Source organism: Prosopis cineraria, unplaced genomic scaffold (assembly GCF_029017545.1).
Source record: "Prosopis cineraria cultivar Desert tree isolate PC_DT_omini unplaced genomic scaffold, ASM2901754v1 PC12, whole genome shotgun sequence".
In the NCBI taxonomy this organism is placed as follows: Eukaryota; Viridiplantae; Streptophyta; class Magnoliopsida; order Fabales; family Fabaceae; genus Prosopis; species Prosopis cineraria.
The window spans coordinates 36303794-36321662 of NW_026555343.1; the positions used below are offsets into that span (position 1 = coordinate 36303794).

Here is a 17869-nt window from a genome sequence, read left to right on the forward strand (position 1 = left end):
TGCCGCACATCTCACAAATGTTTGACTCATGATCTCTTAGTTCTGACATGTTGACATGAGAAGAGGATTGAAAACGATTTTGACTTTGTAGGACTCACATGTAAAGTGTTTAAGGATCACTGTAAATTTTGTTAAATCATGTGAATATATTTTGAAATTACTATAAATTATAATGATTAATTAATTAATTTTCTATTTTAAAATTACTTCAATCTTTTTCCAAAAACAGCTGAAATATGAAGGGACAATTATATAAGAAAATTAATTACTACAAGATCCATTGATAGTTAAATTACGGTTATTGACAATATAATTAATTGTCAATTGTCTTAGTTCAATTGTTAATGAATCTTACAGTATTTAATTTTTTTATATGAAATTTTAATGTAATTCTTTGAAATATGAAATGTCGAAATAAATAATAATTCCAACTTAACCAAAAAGTTCTAAAATGACATTGTTTGGCCCAATTTTTTTTTTTTACAATATTGAATTGGACCTGGGCTCATTTGGATTCCACTATGGCAACCCTAAATGTAGTGACCAATTCTTAGTTAATCATAATGTTGAGGCCCAACCACAGTAAAAAAAAAATTGTTGAGGCCCAACAAATTCAATTCATTGTCTAAGTTTTACCCCTTCAAATTTTTTCTTCCTCCTCCTCTAAACAAACTATTTTAGCACTCCTTCCCTTCCAAAATAACTTTTATATATGATAATGGATCAATATTAATATTTAATAGTTTAATTTTTTTAAAAAAAAATTAATTGCATTTCAGTAAAATAATATTCATATGAATTTTTTATCTATCTCTTAATATTCTCTCATTCCATAAGGTCAAGAGTTAATAAAATATTAAATATTAATTGCAATAAAAAAATAAAATCTTAAATAACAACCACATTCACCAAAAAAAAAATAACAAAAAATATTATAATGTCTAATTGAAATTTAGAGTGATAATTATTGTACAATAAAATTAAAGTTTTAAAGAACCTAATTAAAACAAAAATCATCTTAAAGGTTAGATTATGATTTAGGGCATTGTAAACGAAATGTACACAGAAATACTTAATAACATACAATATTCTATATCCCTTTTACTAGATAATAGGACCATCGCCTAATTAATCCAATTATGATAACATCTAGGGACCTACAGCTGTTAGGTCAAGGTAACTTTAAACGCAGATAATTGAATTAAAACATGTTTTTTTAAGACCCATGAGTAGGATAATAAAGCTTGGCTGAAAGGAAGACCAAAAAAGAAGAAAAAAATATATGCATAAATTAAAAGCAGAGCAAATTATTATTTAATTAATATGTAGAGTTCTAAAGTCATCTTTTGAATCCACAATCTACATCCCTTTTTAAAGGCATATACTTTAAGTCAGTGAATGGAATCCAATGCCAAATCAGTCTTTCCAATACATACATACATAAATGTATGCATATACATAATGTATTGATTAGCTCAAGTTAATTTTAATTTCTTGAATACATTATCTCACACACATATATACGTGTAGACTTTTGTCTCTCATAATGATAATTAACTTGTTCGTTGTGTGAAAGCCTCCGCAATATATATATATATATATATATATATATAGCAAGTATCAATTGCCACTTGCTATACTATATAATTTTGTTGAGTTCCATTTTGATTTTAGAGGCACACGAAACCATTTAGGAAGTTATAGAAGGAAAAGAGAGAATAACCATCTTCATTAAGGAAAACCACGCCATACGTAGTAGGATTACAAAAAAGAAAACGATTAATTTGTTTAATTAAAGCATCAAAAAACATTAATTCATTGCTATTGGCAACAATAATTCTGAGAAAATGTGCCAAGCCCATGAGAGAACGATAAATGCAGCTTCCATCTTTAACACAGTGGTCCTCACAATTGCATGCTTCACATCAGTTATCTTCTGAACAAATCAAGAAATAGTCTGACCACTACATCTCTCTCTTTCTCTCTTGCTTGATGACAATCCATGAAGTCCCTGCAAGTAATTAAACAATAAAACCCATAATTAACCAGTAATATATATAATTAAGCAGAGTTTGAATGATTATGGTGGGGCATACCCAAATAAGGATAATCTCGTTTTCTAGTACGTGTCCCTTGGGGCACTGCATTTAAAGCATTCCATTCTGCTAGCAAAGTTGTGCTCATTGCACCCTGACCTGTATTTCCAACAAAAATCATCAATCATAAGCGGGAAAAAAAAACATTTAAATATTCTATATTAAGTATCTCATATTAGCTATTTGATATGGGACTTGGTATCCGGCCTATACCACCCAGTCTCCCTCTATTGGCTCCCATGAAAAGCCGGCGTCGTGACTACTACATTTTATAATACTTAATTAACTCAGCTTTTTACTAGTTACAATCTTTTGTGGGTAGTTCTCTTAAAAAACGCTAACAAGAAGACTCTAGTACCAATTTATAACTAATTAAGTGGAATAGGGAACTCTAGTCCAGAAGTTAGCTATTAAAGTGGAAGAACTAACTCATTTAAATATTCCATTAAATATTTCATACTACTCAATGTCAGACTAGTTAATATCCCATACTACTATGCTACCAAGTTTCTGTCATAATCCAAACATTAATTCTCTACGATAAGAACAGCAAGTACTGGAGTTTGCACCTAAACCCCTAAAAGCAATCCAAAAACAAAAAACAAAAGAAGACATATATTTCTGTGCTGTCATACAAACACAACATATCCAAAACATGACAGCGACATCTCAGATTCTGTCTTGTCTGCGTTTTATATTTCTCTCTGGAATCATATTTATATATGTGCACAGTATATATATATATATATACGTATGTCAGCGTATGATGTGTGTGTGTTTGTGTTTTTTTTTTTTTTTATAAGAATAATGACCTGTTGCATATCCAGTCGCCAGATTTCCATGAAGGTCTAGAAGAGGCAGCACCAAAAGGTCTAGAACAAGAGAAATCATTGGTGGAGAAGGCAGAAGCAAAGTCATCTTTGAAAGCACCACACTTGAAGCAGCTTGATCGGCTAGCAAAGTTATGTGCTCCACAGCTTCCAGCAGAACAGTACCAGTCACCGGGACGAACATCAGAACCAGTACTTGCAGTACTGTTAAACCCAAATGATGAAGACCCCATCGTCGTCGTTGTCATTCTTACTCCTCCATACCCAAAATCTCCATACTTGGAATCTCCACATCTCTGACACATGTCCCTCCTCTGAAAATTCAGATGCTGGCATGACCTGCACGTCCAGTCTCCTGGCCTGCTCATTTCGATCCTCACTCTCCTAATTCTCCTGCAAATCACTGTTCCATTACAGCACACAGATACATGTAACAATGCTTCGGATAGAGTCTACATATATATATATATATATATATATATATAATGGTGAAGAGAAGAGTATAGTAATGAGACAGACAGACCTTGAGATATTAATGTGAGAGAGTTGAGGCAGTGAGAACAGAGAGTGAATGATGAGGGAAGTGGAGAGAGGGAAGGTTTATATATACCGTGGAGAGATGATTAATATGGAAAGAGAATAAATGGAGGGTCGGGAAGTACTTTAAAAAAAAAAAATAAAAATTGAGTGTTCATGGAAGGGCAAGAACCTTGATAAATGGAATTCTAAAGGAGGAAAAAGAGAAAAAGGCAAAATTATTCTTGCGAGAGAGCCACAATTCCAAAGAGAGAATTAAATACTTTGAATTTTGAACAGATTTTACTTTAATTGTGCATCAGTATTGTGGGCTAGCTACTAACTTTGTGGATTGTTTAGGTTTATAGCTGTACGGTTCTGGATGCCAAAGTGTTCATTGGATAAGGATCAACATGTTAATTTGTTCTCAATTCACTCTCATGTGTACCTCGTCTCATCTCTCTCTATAATTATTAAAATCATTATCTGTAATTCTATATATGTGCATTTGTTCAGGCCAACCGAACAAAAAAAATTATGTGCATGTGCTGTTTTAATTATATAACAAAGTTTTTAACTATTTATGAAAAGAAAAATAAACAAAGAAGAGCACGAAATCATAGGTCTAGCAAGCAAGACCCAAGTCAAAAACTCAAAGAGACACAAAAAACGAGCACATATTATTTGTGTAACGTAATGGCACAACAGAAATAGTCCCAAACATCTTATCAAGATCAAATCCGCCATGAACCCTAGAAAGTTCCTTTGACCATATCATTCGGCGATACGGTTGAATTCGAATTGCCGAAGCCCCACATGCAGAATCTATCCCAGAATAAAGAAGTAAAAGAAAAACTAAAGGCTAGAAGAAAAATAAAGGTGTCTGTCTGGTATTGGACAATGTGGAATCCGACTCAGCAATGGATTGCTGCCATGTAAATTGATGAATATTCGTACCATTAAAATCATATATAAACTAGATAGGGCCACGAGCTATATATCCCAAATAACAAGAACAAAAGAGGGGATAATTCAATTCAAGTCTCTTTCAATTACCACCTCGTTGGAATCCACAGAGATTTGACAGTCAAAATGCTCAAGAAAATAGTCGCTGCTTTCCATTTTTTTAATTCCAGAAAAAGATAGAGTCATCAAGCTATGGAAAGAACCGAGACTGAACTGATTATCAACGCTGAGTTGAGATCTTGAGCAACAGTTGAACTGAATTAGGGTTACTGTAGGGGTAAATTAAGAAGGAGAAATAACAGATAATGAAAGAGGAGAGAAAGATATAGAAAATGGGAAAAGAGAAAAGAAAAGGATGGTGAGTTTCAATAAAGAGGAAGAGAAGGCGATGATGAAGGAATAACAAGTGTTGGAGGAGTGATTTTGACCATCTTTTTGTGTGAATGTGTGAGAGAGTGGTGTAGTAATATGAGAGAGTGAGAGAGTCTGGTGGCCTCCATTCTCTTGGGGAAGGGTAAAGAGAAGGAGAGGCAAACTGTAAAGAAGAATAAAGTGATCATAATATGGGAAGTGGCCAGCTGATTCGATTCCCCTTGAGAATCGCTTCCATGCAACCCCTCTCTCTCTCTCTCTTCCTCTTTATGTGCCTACTTTTCACAACCATATATACAGACACCCCCCCCCCCTCATTACTGCTTATTCCTTACTGTAAATATCCTGCCTTGGTTTGCTTTCTTTTAGTATTTTGTAATAATAGATATAGATTTCTTTTTCCTTCTTTTCGATCCTTCATTTATATATGGTGTTCACTGTATAAAAATCATCTCTCTCAGTCTCTGATTTCTCTCCTTCTCTAGTTTTTTGTTCTTTTTAAAACATAACTTAGTGGTTAAGCATTGGTTTCAATTGACAAGCATATGTTTGACTTATAAGTGGAGGGACAAAATGGATAGCTGAGAAATCTTCAATATTAAATAGTTGTATTCTATTTCCAATCTTTTTTTTTTAAAAAAAAGGAGAATAATTTTGTTATATGATTGTAAAAAATATCCAAAATTTTTGGACTTTTTTAGTCACTGCTGATAATTAGTCATATAATTCGATTTTACTTATATTATTACAAATTGTTGGTCATGTTTTTATAGCTAGGAAGTAGACCTTAGGTATCGTTATCTTTGGAATTTTTGTGTGTGGCAATTATCATTTCGTTTATTTTTGTCTTTGTTACATTTTCCTAAATGATTACAGTAGTTTCATCTTTCTTTAAGGAAATAATGTTAGATTTAACCCTCATTTGGATGAGAAGAAAACTTGAAAGTAAAGGAAATAGAAGAAAAAAAAAACATGGAAGGAAAGAAAATTAGAGAGTAAAATTAAATGATAAACTAAGTTATAAGTTTGTTCAAATAATAATATAATATTTAATGAATAATAATATTTTCTCTAAAAGGTATTCTTCTGAAACAATTTTATTCGAATGAACAACCTATTTGTTTGAATAAGTTTATTATTAACTAAATGGGCATCTAATTTATTTTCTGTGTTAAATCATTTTTCAAAACACACTATTATTGTAGACATTGTGCTTCATAAAGATCCGAAGATGATTCTCTCTTGGGTTGGGCATTGGGGCCTAAAAGTTCTTTTATCTTAAAACTGACCATTTTTTAAGCCTGTACTTTATTAATTAGACTTAAAACCGGACCTAAAAGCTTTTCTTATTTTAAAAATAAAATAAAATTAATTTTAACATTATAATATTTCATATTCATGCTTTAAAGTAGGGCTACACAAAAGACTGGACAGAACTGAACTTTAATTTAACCCGGAGTCTGGTCCTTTTCATAAAAAGGACTGGGTTAGGTATCCCGTAGTCCAATCTAGTCCTGTGAAAACCTAAAAATTAACAAGACTGGACTTGGTCCATAGGACTGGGAGACTGGTCTTGTTAGTCCGATACTCACTTGGCCTTTTTTTTTCTTTTTTTTCTCTATGATGACCAATAATCTATTTTAACTTAACAAACTCAATTAAGATAATAAAAATACTTATAATCATAATAAATCCATAATAATTTCTAACACCAAGAAAATAATATTTTAGTTACAGTCCAAACTCTAAATGATTTAAATACATAACTTCAATAAAAAATCAGAGGAAAGATCGAAAATAGACCAGAGGAAAAAAATCAGTAAGAACAGAAGTAATAAAAATCAGCCCACAGACATGTTCCTTCAAAGTTCGAACAGATCAAGATTAAAGTGCAAAGTGCAAGGCAGGGGCTAGGGCTTTGGCGCACTGAAGAAATTGAGAATGAGAGCAAAGTTAAGTAAGTGACTGAGACGCTAAGTGCTGTTGAGTAACAGTGTTGAGGTTTTTTTTTCGATCAGAGTGCAAAGTGCAAGGCAGGATTAAGACTTTTTTTTTTTCTAAGGCTTATTAATTAATAATTTATAAATTAATTTTAATTATATTAAAGTAATTATATAGGACCAAACCGGACCACTTAGTCCAAATGTTTGGTCTCTAGTCTGGTCTTATCCAAAAAATCAGTCTTGTCTTTTTGGTCCTATAGGACCAGCATTTTACAGGACTGGACAGGATTGGATTTTCATGGGTCGGACCAGACCGAACGAGACCACGAGACTTTTGCACAGCCCTACTTTAAAGTATAAACTAAAATGTTTTTAAAACGTAAAATAAGTAATACAAATCCTACACGTATTATAAAGGAAGAATTAATTTAAGGTCCTATTCAATATAATTAATTACTCACAGGTTTATTGATAATTGACTTTAAGAGAATGACAATACAAATATATGAAATAATTTAATTTTTAGGGGTTATATAATAAATGTGGACTTAAACAAGTAGTTTGAGTTCAATTTCTTTTTTTTTTCAAATTTAAATGAATCGAGCTTGGAAATACCCTAATTTTCAAACCTCAATCCTATAAAAAGAGGCCTAAACAAATATCCCCAATTCTAGTTCTCTCTGGACAAAGAGATATAGGTGAAGAGAGAGAGAAAGATACATTTTAATAAACTCCAATTAAGATGTGTGACCCATAAATTTCTATTTCTCTCTTCAAATAGGCACAAGGAGAGATGAAAATAGGTTCAAAACCATCAAATCCTCAAAACTAAAAGGCTTGAAGAGCTCCTTTATTATATCTACAATCTAAAAAAATCATACACAATGAATGAACATAATAATTAAGTGAACTGGAAACTAATGTCTGTAACTAGTAGGGAGAACTTATAATGATCAGCATCTTATCATCTTATCGTTTACAAAAATCAATATGAAATAATAAAAAATCATATAGGGAGTTTCCGTATGTTTAAAAGGTACAGGTAATACAACTTGTTAGCAAATAAAATAAATAATAGAACGGCTTATTTTTGAACTCTGTACAAGATAAGAAGACCCACTCTAATGCAAAAGCAAGACTTGGGCTTCCAATTAAAATTGGGCCTTGGATCAACTAAAGGAAAGGTCCATTTTCCACAAAGCTGAGATCTTCATACCTGCATGTCATCGTCTAAAAAAAATTGATCAAGGTTGAGTTTAGTTGAAGGAATTAATATCTCACAACTTGATAAATTAATATTTAAATCTTTATTAAAAGAGGTACTTACATTTACTGCTCGACGTGTTTTTAACATGATTACTTCTAATAAAAAAATATATGTGGAATCAATAAAGAAATATTTCAAAAATTCAAACACATCAAATAGTAACAATCAAAAGTACTAAAAAAAATAATCAAGAAAGATTAGTCCATTTGATAATGATTTGACCTATAATCCAGTTGTTGAGCAATTTTTTGAACCAAATGATATGGGGCAAAATATAAAAGGTGATGTAAGTTAATATGCATAAAATTAGAAAGTGTCAACATCTATGGTCAAGTGAAATTATGAAGAAAGGAAGAGAGATAAGACATACAGATATAGATGACACTTGAAAAAGTGTGACAACAACTCAACATCAGTTTTACTGTAAATTTGGGAGGGACCATTTTTCATTTTTTACAATGCACAATTTGTCGACATAATTTAATAACAAGACAACCAATATGTCTTACCTAGGGGACATATTAGACTTAAATGCTTTTAATATTAGATAAGAATTATAATATAGTTGCACTTTTTTTTATAAAAAACGTTGGGTTATATGATATAACTGAGTGATTATAAACTATATATTTTGAAAATTTAAATTGAGTTTCGAGAGAGTTATTAAATCAGGGCAAGTTTTCATGACTTGATGAGTTATAAATTATCCATGGCCCTTGCATAGGTGGCTACACATGAATCTTTGCCTTTTGTGGAATATTAAATTTCTTAGGATCAAGTTCTCAAACTTAAAAAAAATAGTGATTTTAAATAATTTATAATTTTAGAAAAATTGATTTATTGCATAGATATTTATTACAAAATTTATTTTGTGATTTTTAGATTTTTTAATGTATTCTTGTATCTCAATCCATGAAAAAAAAATTTATTATCTACTTACTTTTAAAATTTATAATATCCTTGTCTATCTTCATCTAGGTAATCTTTGTTGGAACAAAAAAGTAAAAAACTAATCATCAATATGGTAATCTTTGTTGGAACAAAAAAGTAAAAACTAATCATCAATATGAAAATAAAAACTTAAGCTCTAATAAGGCATACTAATTAATTAAAAGCAATGATCAATATAATTCAAGGTGGGTTGAATCTGTAATAATGTTTAACAATGTCCTAATATTAGAACTTGAATTTGAATAATATATATATATATATATATTACTTAAGTGATGACATATTGAAAATATATGTAATTGTAAAAATTAAATTTAAAAATACTATCATGATGATAAATAAAATATTGCTAGTAAGTAGTTAATTTCCCCATTTTTCTTTGTTTTTTTTTTTGGATAGACTTGTGCTGCCACTATTACGCATGCATTGTTTTATAGGCAAATTTTTCTATGAATGTCTTTGTCGTTATTAGGTAAAATGTAGGCTAGAATAGAATAACCTAACATACAAAAACTGACACATTGGCTTCATGCTCCTTTGTATTGACTCTCTTTTTGTCTATATCTTTATGAGTGTGTGTGCGCGCGCGCGCCTGCTCAAAGTACCTTTTAATTAATTGTAGTTATAATAGTGAAAGCAGATGTAGCACTACTGCGCCTTGGTTTTGTTTTTGGTGGTTTTGTATAACTAAAACGTTAGTTTTAGATACTATTATTGTTTTGGACATGCATTAATTGACATTGTTCCCTCTCGTTCCTTCAAGATATTTGCAGACCATTTATTTTGTAGCAAAATATCTCACATATGTGTGGAAAATATCTTGCATTCCCCTCAGATACTTATGTTCCTATTTGTAAAGTTTCAATGTCTCTTCCAAAACATCACAATTTTATACAATATTTTGCTAAAATACTTCATTTAATTTTATTTATAAGTCACTTTAAATTTTAATATTTTTATCAAAACTATAAAAAACCTTAAATCTTATTGATTTATCTAAAAATTTAATAATTTTTTAACTTTATTCATATTAAATATATATATTTTAAAAATAAAATAATCTAACATTTAATAATATTCTTGACATTTAATAGTGACAAAAGAATAAAAATAAAAATAATATGAAATATCCTATAAATAAAACTAAAACAATTCATCTCTCTATTTTATGAATTGGATGTGGAGTACCCATGCCAGATTGTGAAGTGTTCTTTTTCTAAAGTTTTTAATTTGATATATATATATATATATATCTAATAAAGACAAGAAAAGTAGAAGTCAGATCGACTACTATATTGTGTTATGTTATGTTTAAAATAGTTGCATACAGAGACAAAAAATACAGTTACGTGAACTGCAATATATTTGGAATTTCAGTTTTTGTTAATATTGGAATAAACTTTAGAGCGCTTAGACTGAGATAAAGACACTAAGACATATATATATATATATATATATATAATATTGATGACTTTAGACTAATAAAAAATTAAATAACGAAGGATAATTATTAGACTAAAATTTTAATGTAGGTTTCACAAAAAAAAAAAAATTAATGTAGGATATAACCTTATAAAATGTGTTATTGCGATATGTGTGTGTAGCTTTAGACTAAGACAAATAGACTAAAAGTGCATGGTGTAGTACTAAGCCTATCCTTCTCACTCACTCTTGGATGTTTTAAATTTTGTCAATTTGGTCTTTTATATTAAGAACGCATGTACATTATTCATCCATATGCGGACTACATCCGTATACAATTTATTATTAAGAACGACAGGATTCTTTTTAATTAATTAAAGGATAGAGATACTGCATAAAATTTTGCTATTAGATTTGAGAGTCAATCATATCAACAATTGTTGTTCAATCTTTTCACTCTTAATTAAGGATTAGGGGTGTTCATGAACCAGGATAAGACCAAGACATTCCTATCCCGTGTCCCTCCTAAAAAATAAATAGAATTAAATTTTTGTCTCATGTCTCACCCCACCCAAAATGTCATCTCATCATATTTGGAATTGAGATGAGATCAAGACGTCCCGTTAAAATAGACAAAACATGAAAAAGAGACTTGCATAACAATATTTATATATAAAATTGTCACCAAGTCCCAATTTTTGTGCAATTACAAAAATATCCTTACATTATGTTTTTTTAAAATATCATTCAAGGGTTTTTTTTTTTGGGCAAGGGGTGGTCTTGGGAAGAATAGAAAGGTTCCCAAAATGTTTGGTAACCATTGAGCTACTTAAGCATAGCAATAGAAAATTATATATATCTATATATATATATATAAAATTGGTGTCAACATAAGCATATATCCCATTTTTTGTGCAATTACAAAAATATCCTTACATTATGTTTTTTTAAAATATCATTCAAGGGTTTTTTTTTTGGGCAAGGGTGGTCTTGGGAAGAATAGAAAGGTTCCCAAAATGTTTGGTAACCATTGAGCTACTTAAGCATAGCAATAGAAAATTATATATATATATATATATATATATAATTGGTGTCAACATAAGCATATATAGAAATTGACCACTTGACAAAGGAAAATGACAATTCCAGTATAAAAAAAATAACAACTTCAGATTAATAAAAGAAAATTTGAATATATACAAATGATAAATTGGCAAAGGAATATAACACATTCGAGCATACGAAAATAATAGCTTAATAAAGGAGAATGACAACTTGGGGGTAAAAAAAATCAACTAAGGATATGAACCTGGCAAAGGAAAATAACAATTTGGGTATACATAAATCAACTTGGGCATTAGCAAATAACAACTAGGATATGAAATAACAATTTGGCAAAGAAAAAATATAACAACCTTTGGCATACTAAACTGACAACTTGGCAAAGGATGGTCATGATTTGGGTGTTTGGGAATTCCATATTCAAAATTATTATTTTTTTGACATTTAAGTTGTCATTCATCTTGCCAAGTTGTTATTTTTCTTTATCAAGCTGTCAATTTTCTTTGCCCAAAATACATATAAGATTTTACATTATTATATTAATAAATGTAAGTGGCCTAATAGTTACCAAATATTTTGAGATCCTTGTGGTCCAAGGTTCTAATCCTCCTAAGACCACCCTTAAAAAAAAAAAAAAAATTCCTATCACTAGTTGCTAAAGTTCAAGCATTGGTAGATGTTCTGACGACTAACAGTGGTGGCCAAGAGGTCTCTAGCAAAGGCTAGCTTGGTAGCCAAAGCTACAATGGTAGTTGAATGATATATTTTTTCTTAAAAAAATAATGTAAGTGTATTTTTGTAATTCTATGAGGATTTCAGAATAAGTAGCAATTTATGTATTTCACAGGACTTGGGGTAATTGAATTAATTGATTAGGATTCCACAGTAATTCTTCCTAAAAATATTTCAGGGAATATTATTATTCATATTTCAATAAATATAATGAATATTTATCTGAAATTTAACACTCATTCCAACTAATGCCAAATTGAACTCCCACGCTAAGTTCATACTCCCTCAAGTCTATGATGTATGTGATTTTTTAGAATTTTACTTAATCTAAAATATAGATCATTTGGTAGATGTTATATATTTTCTTCAATTACACCCTTGCTTTATTAAGTAATTAAATGAAGGTTATAAATAAATCAAATGTTATACTTATTACATTAAAGGCATGATTAGTCATATGTCAAAATTGTTAAAAAAAATCAAGATTTTAACCAATTACTTTTAATAAACACATATTAATTAATAAGGACTAATATTGTAGTCGAATATATATATATATGTATATATATATATATATATATATGACTTTCATAATTATAGTATGTACACACATCTATACAGGATAGCACAATTTTACAAGAATTCACATGGTAAACAAGGGGCAGATATTCCGAATAACTCCCAAGTTCTGTTTCAGAAGAAATCAATCTTCTGAGGGGTCTGTACGGTAGTTTCTTCCTGATATCCAAGTCTGCAATAACTGATGCCACCATTATTGCTTCTTCTTTAGGGACAATAGGTGGTTTACTCGATCGTATTAAGGCCCAGTTCGTCCCTTTGAAGAATTGATGTCTCTTTATCTCGCATGAACCTCTCGTACATCCCAGTCTCTTCATTGGATTCTTCACCAGAAGCTTTCTTATCAGGTCTTGAGCCTTCGCTATATCATCGTCCTCTCTCTTGTCTCTCAACTCACTTGTCGGAAACCTCACCGACGACTTCCCTATAATGTTCCTCATTGTCTTCTCGTTGTTTTGTCTTTGAAAGGCGTGATCCCATACAACAGCTCGTAAAGAAACACTCCATATGCCCACCAATCCACTCCACCCCCGTGGCCTGACCCTAATATCACCTCCGGTGCTAAGTACTCGTGGGTCCCAACAAATGACTTGGATCTAGCGTTCGTTGGTTCTGCTGATAATTCCACGTCATCAGCTATCGACGACTTCCTCTTCCTCATTATTATCACACCATCCTCCGCTGAGTTTTCACAGCACAAGGTCACATTCTTCTTCTTCGTCTTCTTCGTCTTCTTCGTTGTGGCAGTCTTGCTGTGATTAGTGTTGTGTTGGAGTCTTCGTTTTGGAAGCTTCGGATGAGCCTCGCAGTGAAGTGAGAGATCGAGTCTGAGAGCATGACGTGGCCATCTTCTCGAATGAGCACATTCTCTGGCTTTAGGTCTCTGTAAATTATCCCCATCATGTGCAGATATTCAAGAGCCAGAAGCACCTCAGCTGCATAGAATCTGTCACATGTATGAAATATAAAAATCATTCTTCCAAAGAACACTTCAGATATATAACAAGATTGAGATGATAAGTGAAGTATGGGAACTTACTTAGCTGTTGACACGCTAAAACGAAGATTGGGCTGGTTTTGTTGAAGCCTGAATAAGTCACCGCCATGGCAAAATCCATGAGCAGACATGAGTAATGATAAGCATCGAATTTGGCATAAAGCGTTGGAAGAAAAGGGTGATCAAGAACACTCAACACTTGTTTCTCAACCTCAGCTCGCTTGAGCTTCTTCTTCATTCGGAGACACTCTCTATCGACAACCTTCAAGGCATAGTAACAACCACCGCCACCGTCCTGAAGGTTGTTCATCATGGTGTGCTTGATCTCACAGAGGAACACGTTACCGATGTCGCCGGAGCCAAGGCGTCGCAGGAGGTGCAAGTGGTCCAGTCTGACTTGGCCGTGCTCTGAGCAGAGCTGCTTTATCGCTCGCCAAGCAGGCTGGTTGGCTCTGTGAGGCCTCTTAATATGGCTATGATGACTCAAATCACTCATGGTGGAATAATGCAAGAGAGAGTTTGGTTTGGTTTGAATTCAGATGGTCTACTTGGAGTATTTATAGATGGCTAAGATGGGATACGAAGGAACGCTTTTTCATGATTAGATCAGGTGTTGAATTATCTATTAGGTCGATGATGCTAGCAACTGTAATAAATGGCTCGTGGATGGTAATTGATTTTTTTTGTTTTTGGCTGGATCCCTTGTTTGTTGGTACCCTCTTATTGGTTCCTAGTTTTGATTCTTAGTATTTAACAAGTTGATGTGGTTTAAATAGTAGGTAGACTATACATTGGTGGTGGATTCCAATCATTCAGCTCATAATATCTAGTATAAACGATGAGTTTGTTTAAAAACCCGAGAAAGGACTCAGATTTTTCTTAAACAAGATTTGAATAATGTTCAGTAGTTTTTACGGATCATGAGTCCAATTAAATCCAACCATGTTTCAATATGATTCAGTAGTAGTGGAGAGCTAAGAATCTGATTGAACCAACGATTCTGTAAAGAACCGACCCGTGATGAAATCAATAATGTTGCCTTATGAAGCCGGGCCTACTTCTAAAGTCTTAAAATCTTACGTTTAAAATCTTATTTAAAATTCAGGCATTAAAATTCGTTGTTTGAACAGTGTAAACAAATTTCAAAGAAAACGGAGACCAGCTGAGATATGAAGCAAAACGATAAGATTGGAGTGATAATTTACTCTTATTTGTCAATCAATAAAAAATGAGAATGAATAATAGATGAAAGAAGATGTGTGGATAACAAAAACACAACAATAAAAATACAAAGAAAATAAGAAAATTGAAGTTGTGAAATTTTAAATAACTAAAATATAAAGAGAATTTCATTTTAAGAAAACTTATAGTAAAACATGAATTTAGATGTAAAGACTTTTATGATTTCTTTAAAAAAAAAAACTATGGGAGAAACTGAAATGTTTAGAAAGAAGAAAAGAAAAGAGGTGGGGGCTCATTCATTAAATGTATGCGTGGGGAAGTTGGCTGTGACTATCACACTAGGCTAGATGAGGAGGCGACAAAAGTGCATGAATCCAGTGACAATTCGAGTTCGGATGGGTGCATTTAATAGGTAAAATAAACTAAGAACAAACAAAAACTATTCATATATTGCAATAAAAAAAATATTCATATATTAATATTGTTATGTGTATTTTTAAAAAAAAATGTATGATAGATTAGATTAAAAAAATGATAATAAAATTCTTTTAAAATATAGAAATGACAAGTTGATTATTTAAAATATTATAATTCTCTTGGAGTCCTTTAAAATTTTTTTATTAATTCACAAGTTTTGTTTAAATATTTATAACTTTTTTATATTAGTAATATGTAACAGTAAATCATAATTTCGCATATTAAATTCTTTATTTGCTATTACATTGTTGCAAATATAAAAAGAAAAGTTGTGATGATATTTAAACAAAATTTATAATATCATTTTTTTAACAAAGAAATTTAATAATGTATAAAAATCATTAATAATAAAAAAATATCAAAAGATTTTTAAAAAATTATGATATTTTAAAAAAATTAAATTATTATTATATATTTAAAAAATTTTATTATTTATTTTTCCAATTAAATTACAATAAAAATTTTCCCTATACGATCATAAATATCAATAAACAGTGAGTGAGTTTTAATTTATTATAGCAAAATATACAGACAGGCTGTCAATTTCAAGATTTTTTGGATAAAAACATGGGAAAGATAATTGAAAGTGGGGGGTAGGGGTTTTTGCATAGAAGAATAGGAAAGAATATGACAAGTCAGGGCGGTAGCACATGAATAAGACTAAACATTACAACAATGACTGTGAACTACAGTGGTGCCCCCCCGACACCAACATGAACATCTTTTTGGTGGCCAACTTTCCCTGTCCCTTTGTCCATTTCAGAGTCGGTTTCCCTCTAGTACAGTACAAAAAACACTGCAATACCGTTAAATTAAGTTTGATGATTTTTTAAAAGTATAGATTAATTTATATCATTAAAATTTATATAAATTTGCAGTTGAGGAACAGTGTAAAAAAAACACAAACCATGAAAGTAAAACTCCCTCGGCAGTAACTAACTTTTTCTATTCTCAAAGCTTTGAGACTTGAAATAAGAAGCTGAATGGCACCAGGATGGACAATACAGGTGCATGCAATTTCAAACAAGAAACATTGAATAAAATGCTTTTCTTTTGTCGTCAGACGTGAACGAAATATTCGAAACAACATTTATACACTGGCAGGAGTCATTAGTCAACACTTCTTTGCAACTCAATACTATCTTCTCATACATTCTATATAATGTGTATATTCCAAATTACAGGTACCAAAACTAATGCCAATCACCGTCGTTGTTCATATGAATTGAAGCAGAACTTTTGAAGGAAGACTTCATATTAAAACCCTCTCCTGATGCGGCTTCCAGGACTGGATACATTCCTAGCAATATGAGATAGAACTTGACGCGGAGATCCTGAACCTGCTTCACCCTCTCTAAATGCCTCCCCTTCCAGACTTTTGGCCTCATCGCTCAGAACTCCTAACTGTCACGCCAACAATAAATGTGCCACACATTGTCAGAATGAACATGATTGACTTGATTTACAGGCAATCAACATGGGTTGGCCCAGCCCCAATCACCGTCGTTGTTCATATGAATTGAAGCAGAACTTTTGAAGGAAGACTTCATATTAAAACCCTCTCCTGATGCGGCTTCCAGGACTGGATACATTCCTAGCAATATGAGATAGAACTTGACGCGGAGATCCTGAACCTGCTTCACCCTCTCTAAATGCCTCCCTTCCAGACTTTTGGCCTCATCGCTCAGAACTCCTAACTGTCACGCCAACAATAAATGTGCCACACATTGTCAGAATGAACATGATTGACTTGATTTAACAGGCAATCAACATGGGTTGGCCCAGCCCGACTCTCTAGGTGATTTGGGTCAGCCTATGTGGGAAATTATGGCTGTCCCTAAAAGTATGTAAGTTTTGCAATGCACTTGTACGATTACAAAATAAGCCACAATAATCCTTGCTAAAAAAAAGTTTAAAAAAAAAATCAATTTTTATTCTAAGGCGTTTGGGCGACAATGAACTGGCTTCAGTTGAATTGAACTCTAGATGAGAAGCCCAAGTACGTGTTCGGTTATATGTTAAAAGCTATCAAGTGTCTCAAACAGAAGAAGATTCCTGCGTGCAGTTTAAAAAAAAAAAAACTATCAAGACCATGATCATTGTTATGTTTGGTGGTTTCCAATATGAAACCAAGCCCATTCTAAGCTATGAAAACCACTGCCAAAAATATTATGCCATTCAATCAATCCAGCCCTACATTGCTTCACAGGGTTGAACGAGTTTATTAGAGACGGAGGATCCTCTTCCGCGCCAAAGAGGATATGTGAAAGAGGGAGGGGCATGTTGGACCTGGTAAGATCCACCCTTGTGGGCCCCATAGCTCCTCTTTCTCCCATAGGAGGGCTTCCACTATGGGAAAGAAAATCCTCCCTCGATTAGAAGGCCTAGCTTGAATTGATAGCTCAAGAAACGTTGAACAGCAAGCAATGGTCAGACAAAGAGTTGGAAAAGTTCATGAGAAAAAGGGAAAGGGACTG

The 17869-nt window shown here is 32.0% G+C and overlaps 1 protein-coding gene and 1 pseudogene across 2 annotated transcripts; both read right to left on the reverse strand.

Moving 5' to 3' along the window:
• Positions 1 to 1711: 1711 nt before the first annotated feature.
• LOC129289695 (uncharacterized) lies at positions 1712 to 3482 on the reverse strand. Of its 2 annotated transcripts, none has more exons than XM_054926508.1 (4): positions 3450 to 3482; positions 2909 to 3319; positions 2097 to 2195; positions 1712 to 2011 (listed from the first exon to the last, which is right to left on the reverse strand). In XM_054926508.1, the coding sequence occupies exons 2-3, from the start codon at positions 3292 to 3294 to the stop codon at positions 2120 to 2122; spliced, it is 462 nt and encodes a 153-aa protein (XP_054782483.1). In that variant the 5' UTR covers positions 3295 to 3319; positions 3450 to 3482; the 3' UTR covers positions 1712 to 2011; positions 2097 to 2119. The 2 variants fall into 2 exon arrangements, with proteins under 2 accessions (XP_054782483.1, XP_054782482.1); XM_054926507.1 differs by having other exon boundaries at positions 2909 to 3329.
• A 612-nt stretch (positions 3483 to 4094) lies between these two features.
• Positions 4095 to 14307, reverse strand: LOC129289294 (protein kinase PINOID 2-like; annotated as a pseudogene).
• Positions 14308 to 17869: the final 3562 nt, after the last annotated feature.

What these genes read in the sequence shown, in the direction of transcription:
- LOC129289695 (XM_054926508.1), bottom strand. Translation starts at nt 3,294, where the DNA reads ATGAGCAGGCCAGGAGACTGGACGTGCAGGTCATGCCAGCATCTGAAT. An exon ending in GGCGACTGGATATGCAACAG is followed by an intron (nt 2,196 to 2,908) that starts GTCATTATTCTT and finishes TTGGAAATACAG; the next exon opens with GTCAGGGTGCAATGAGCACA.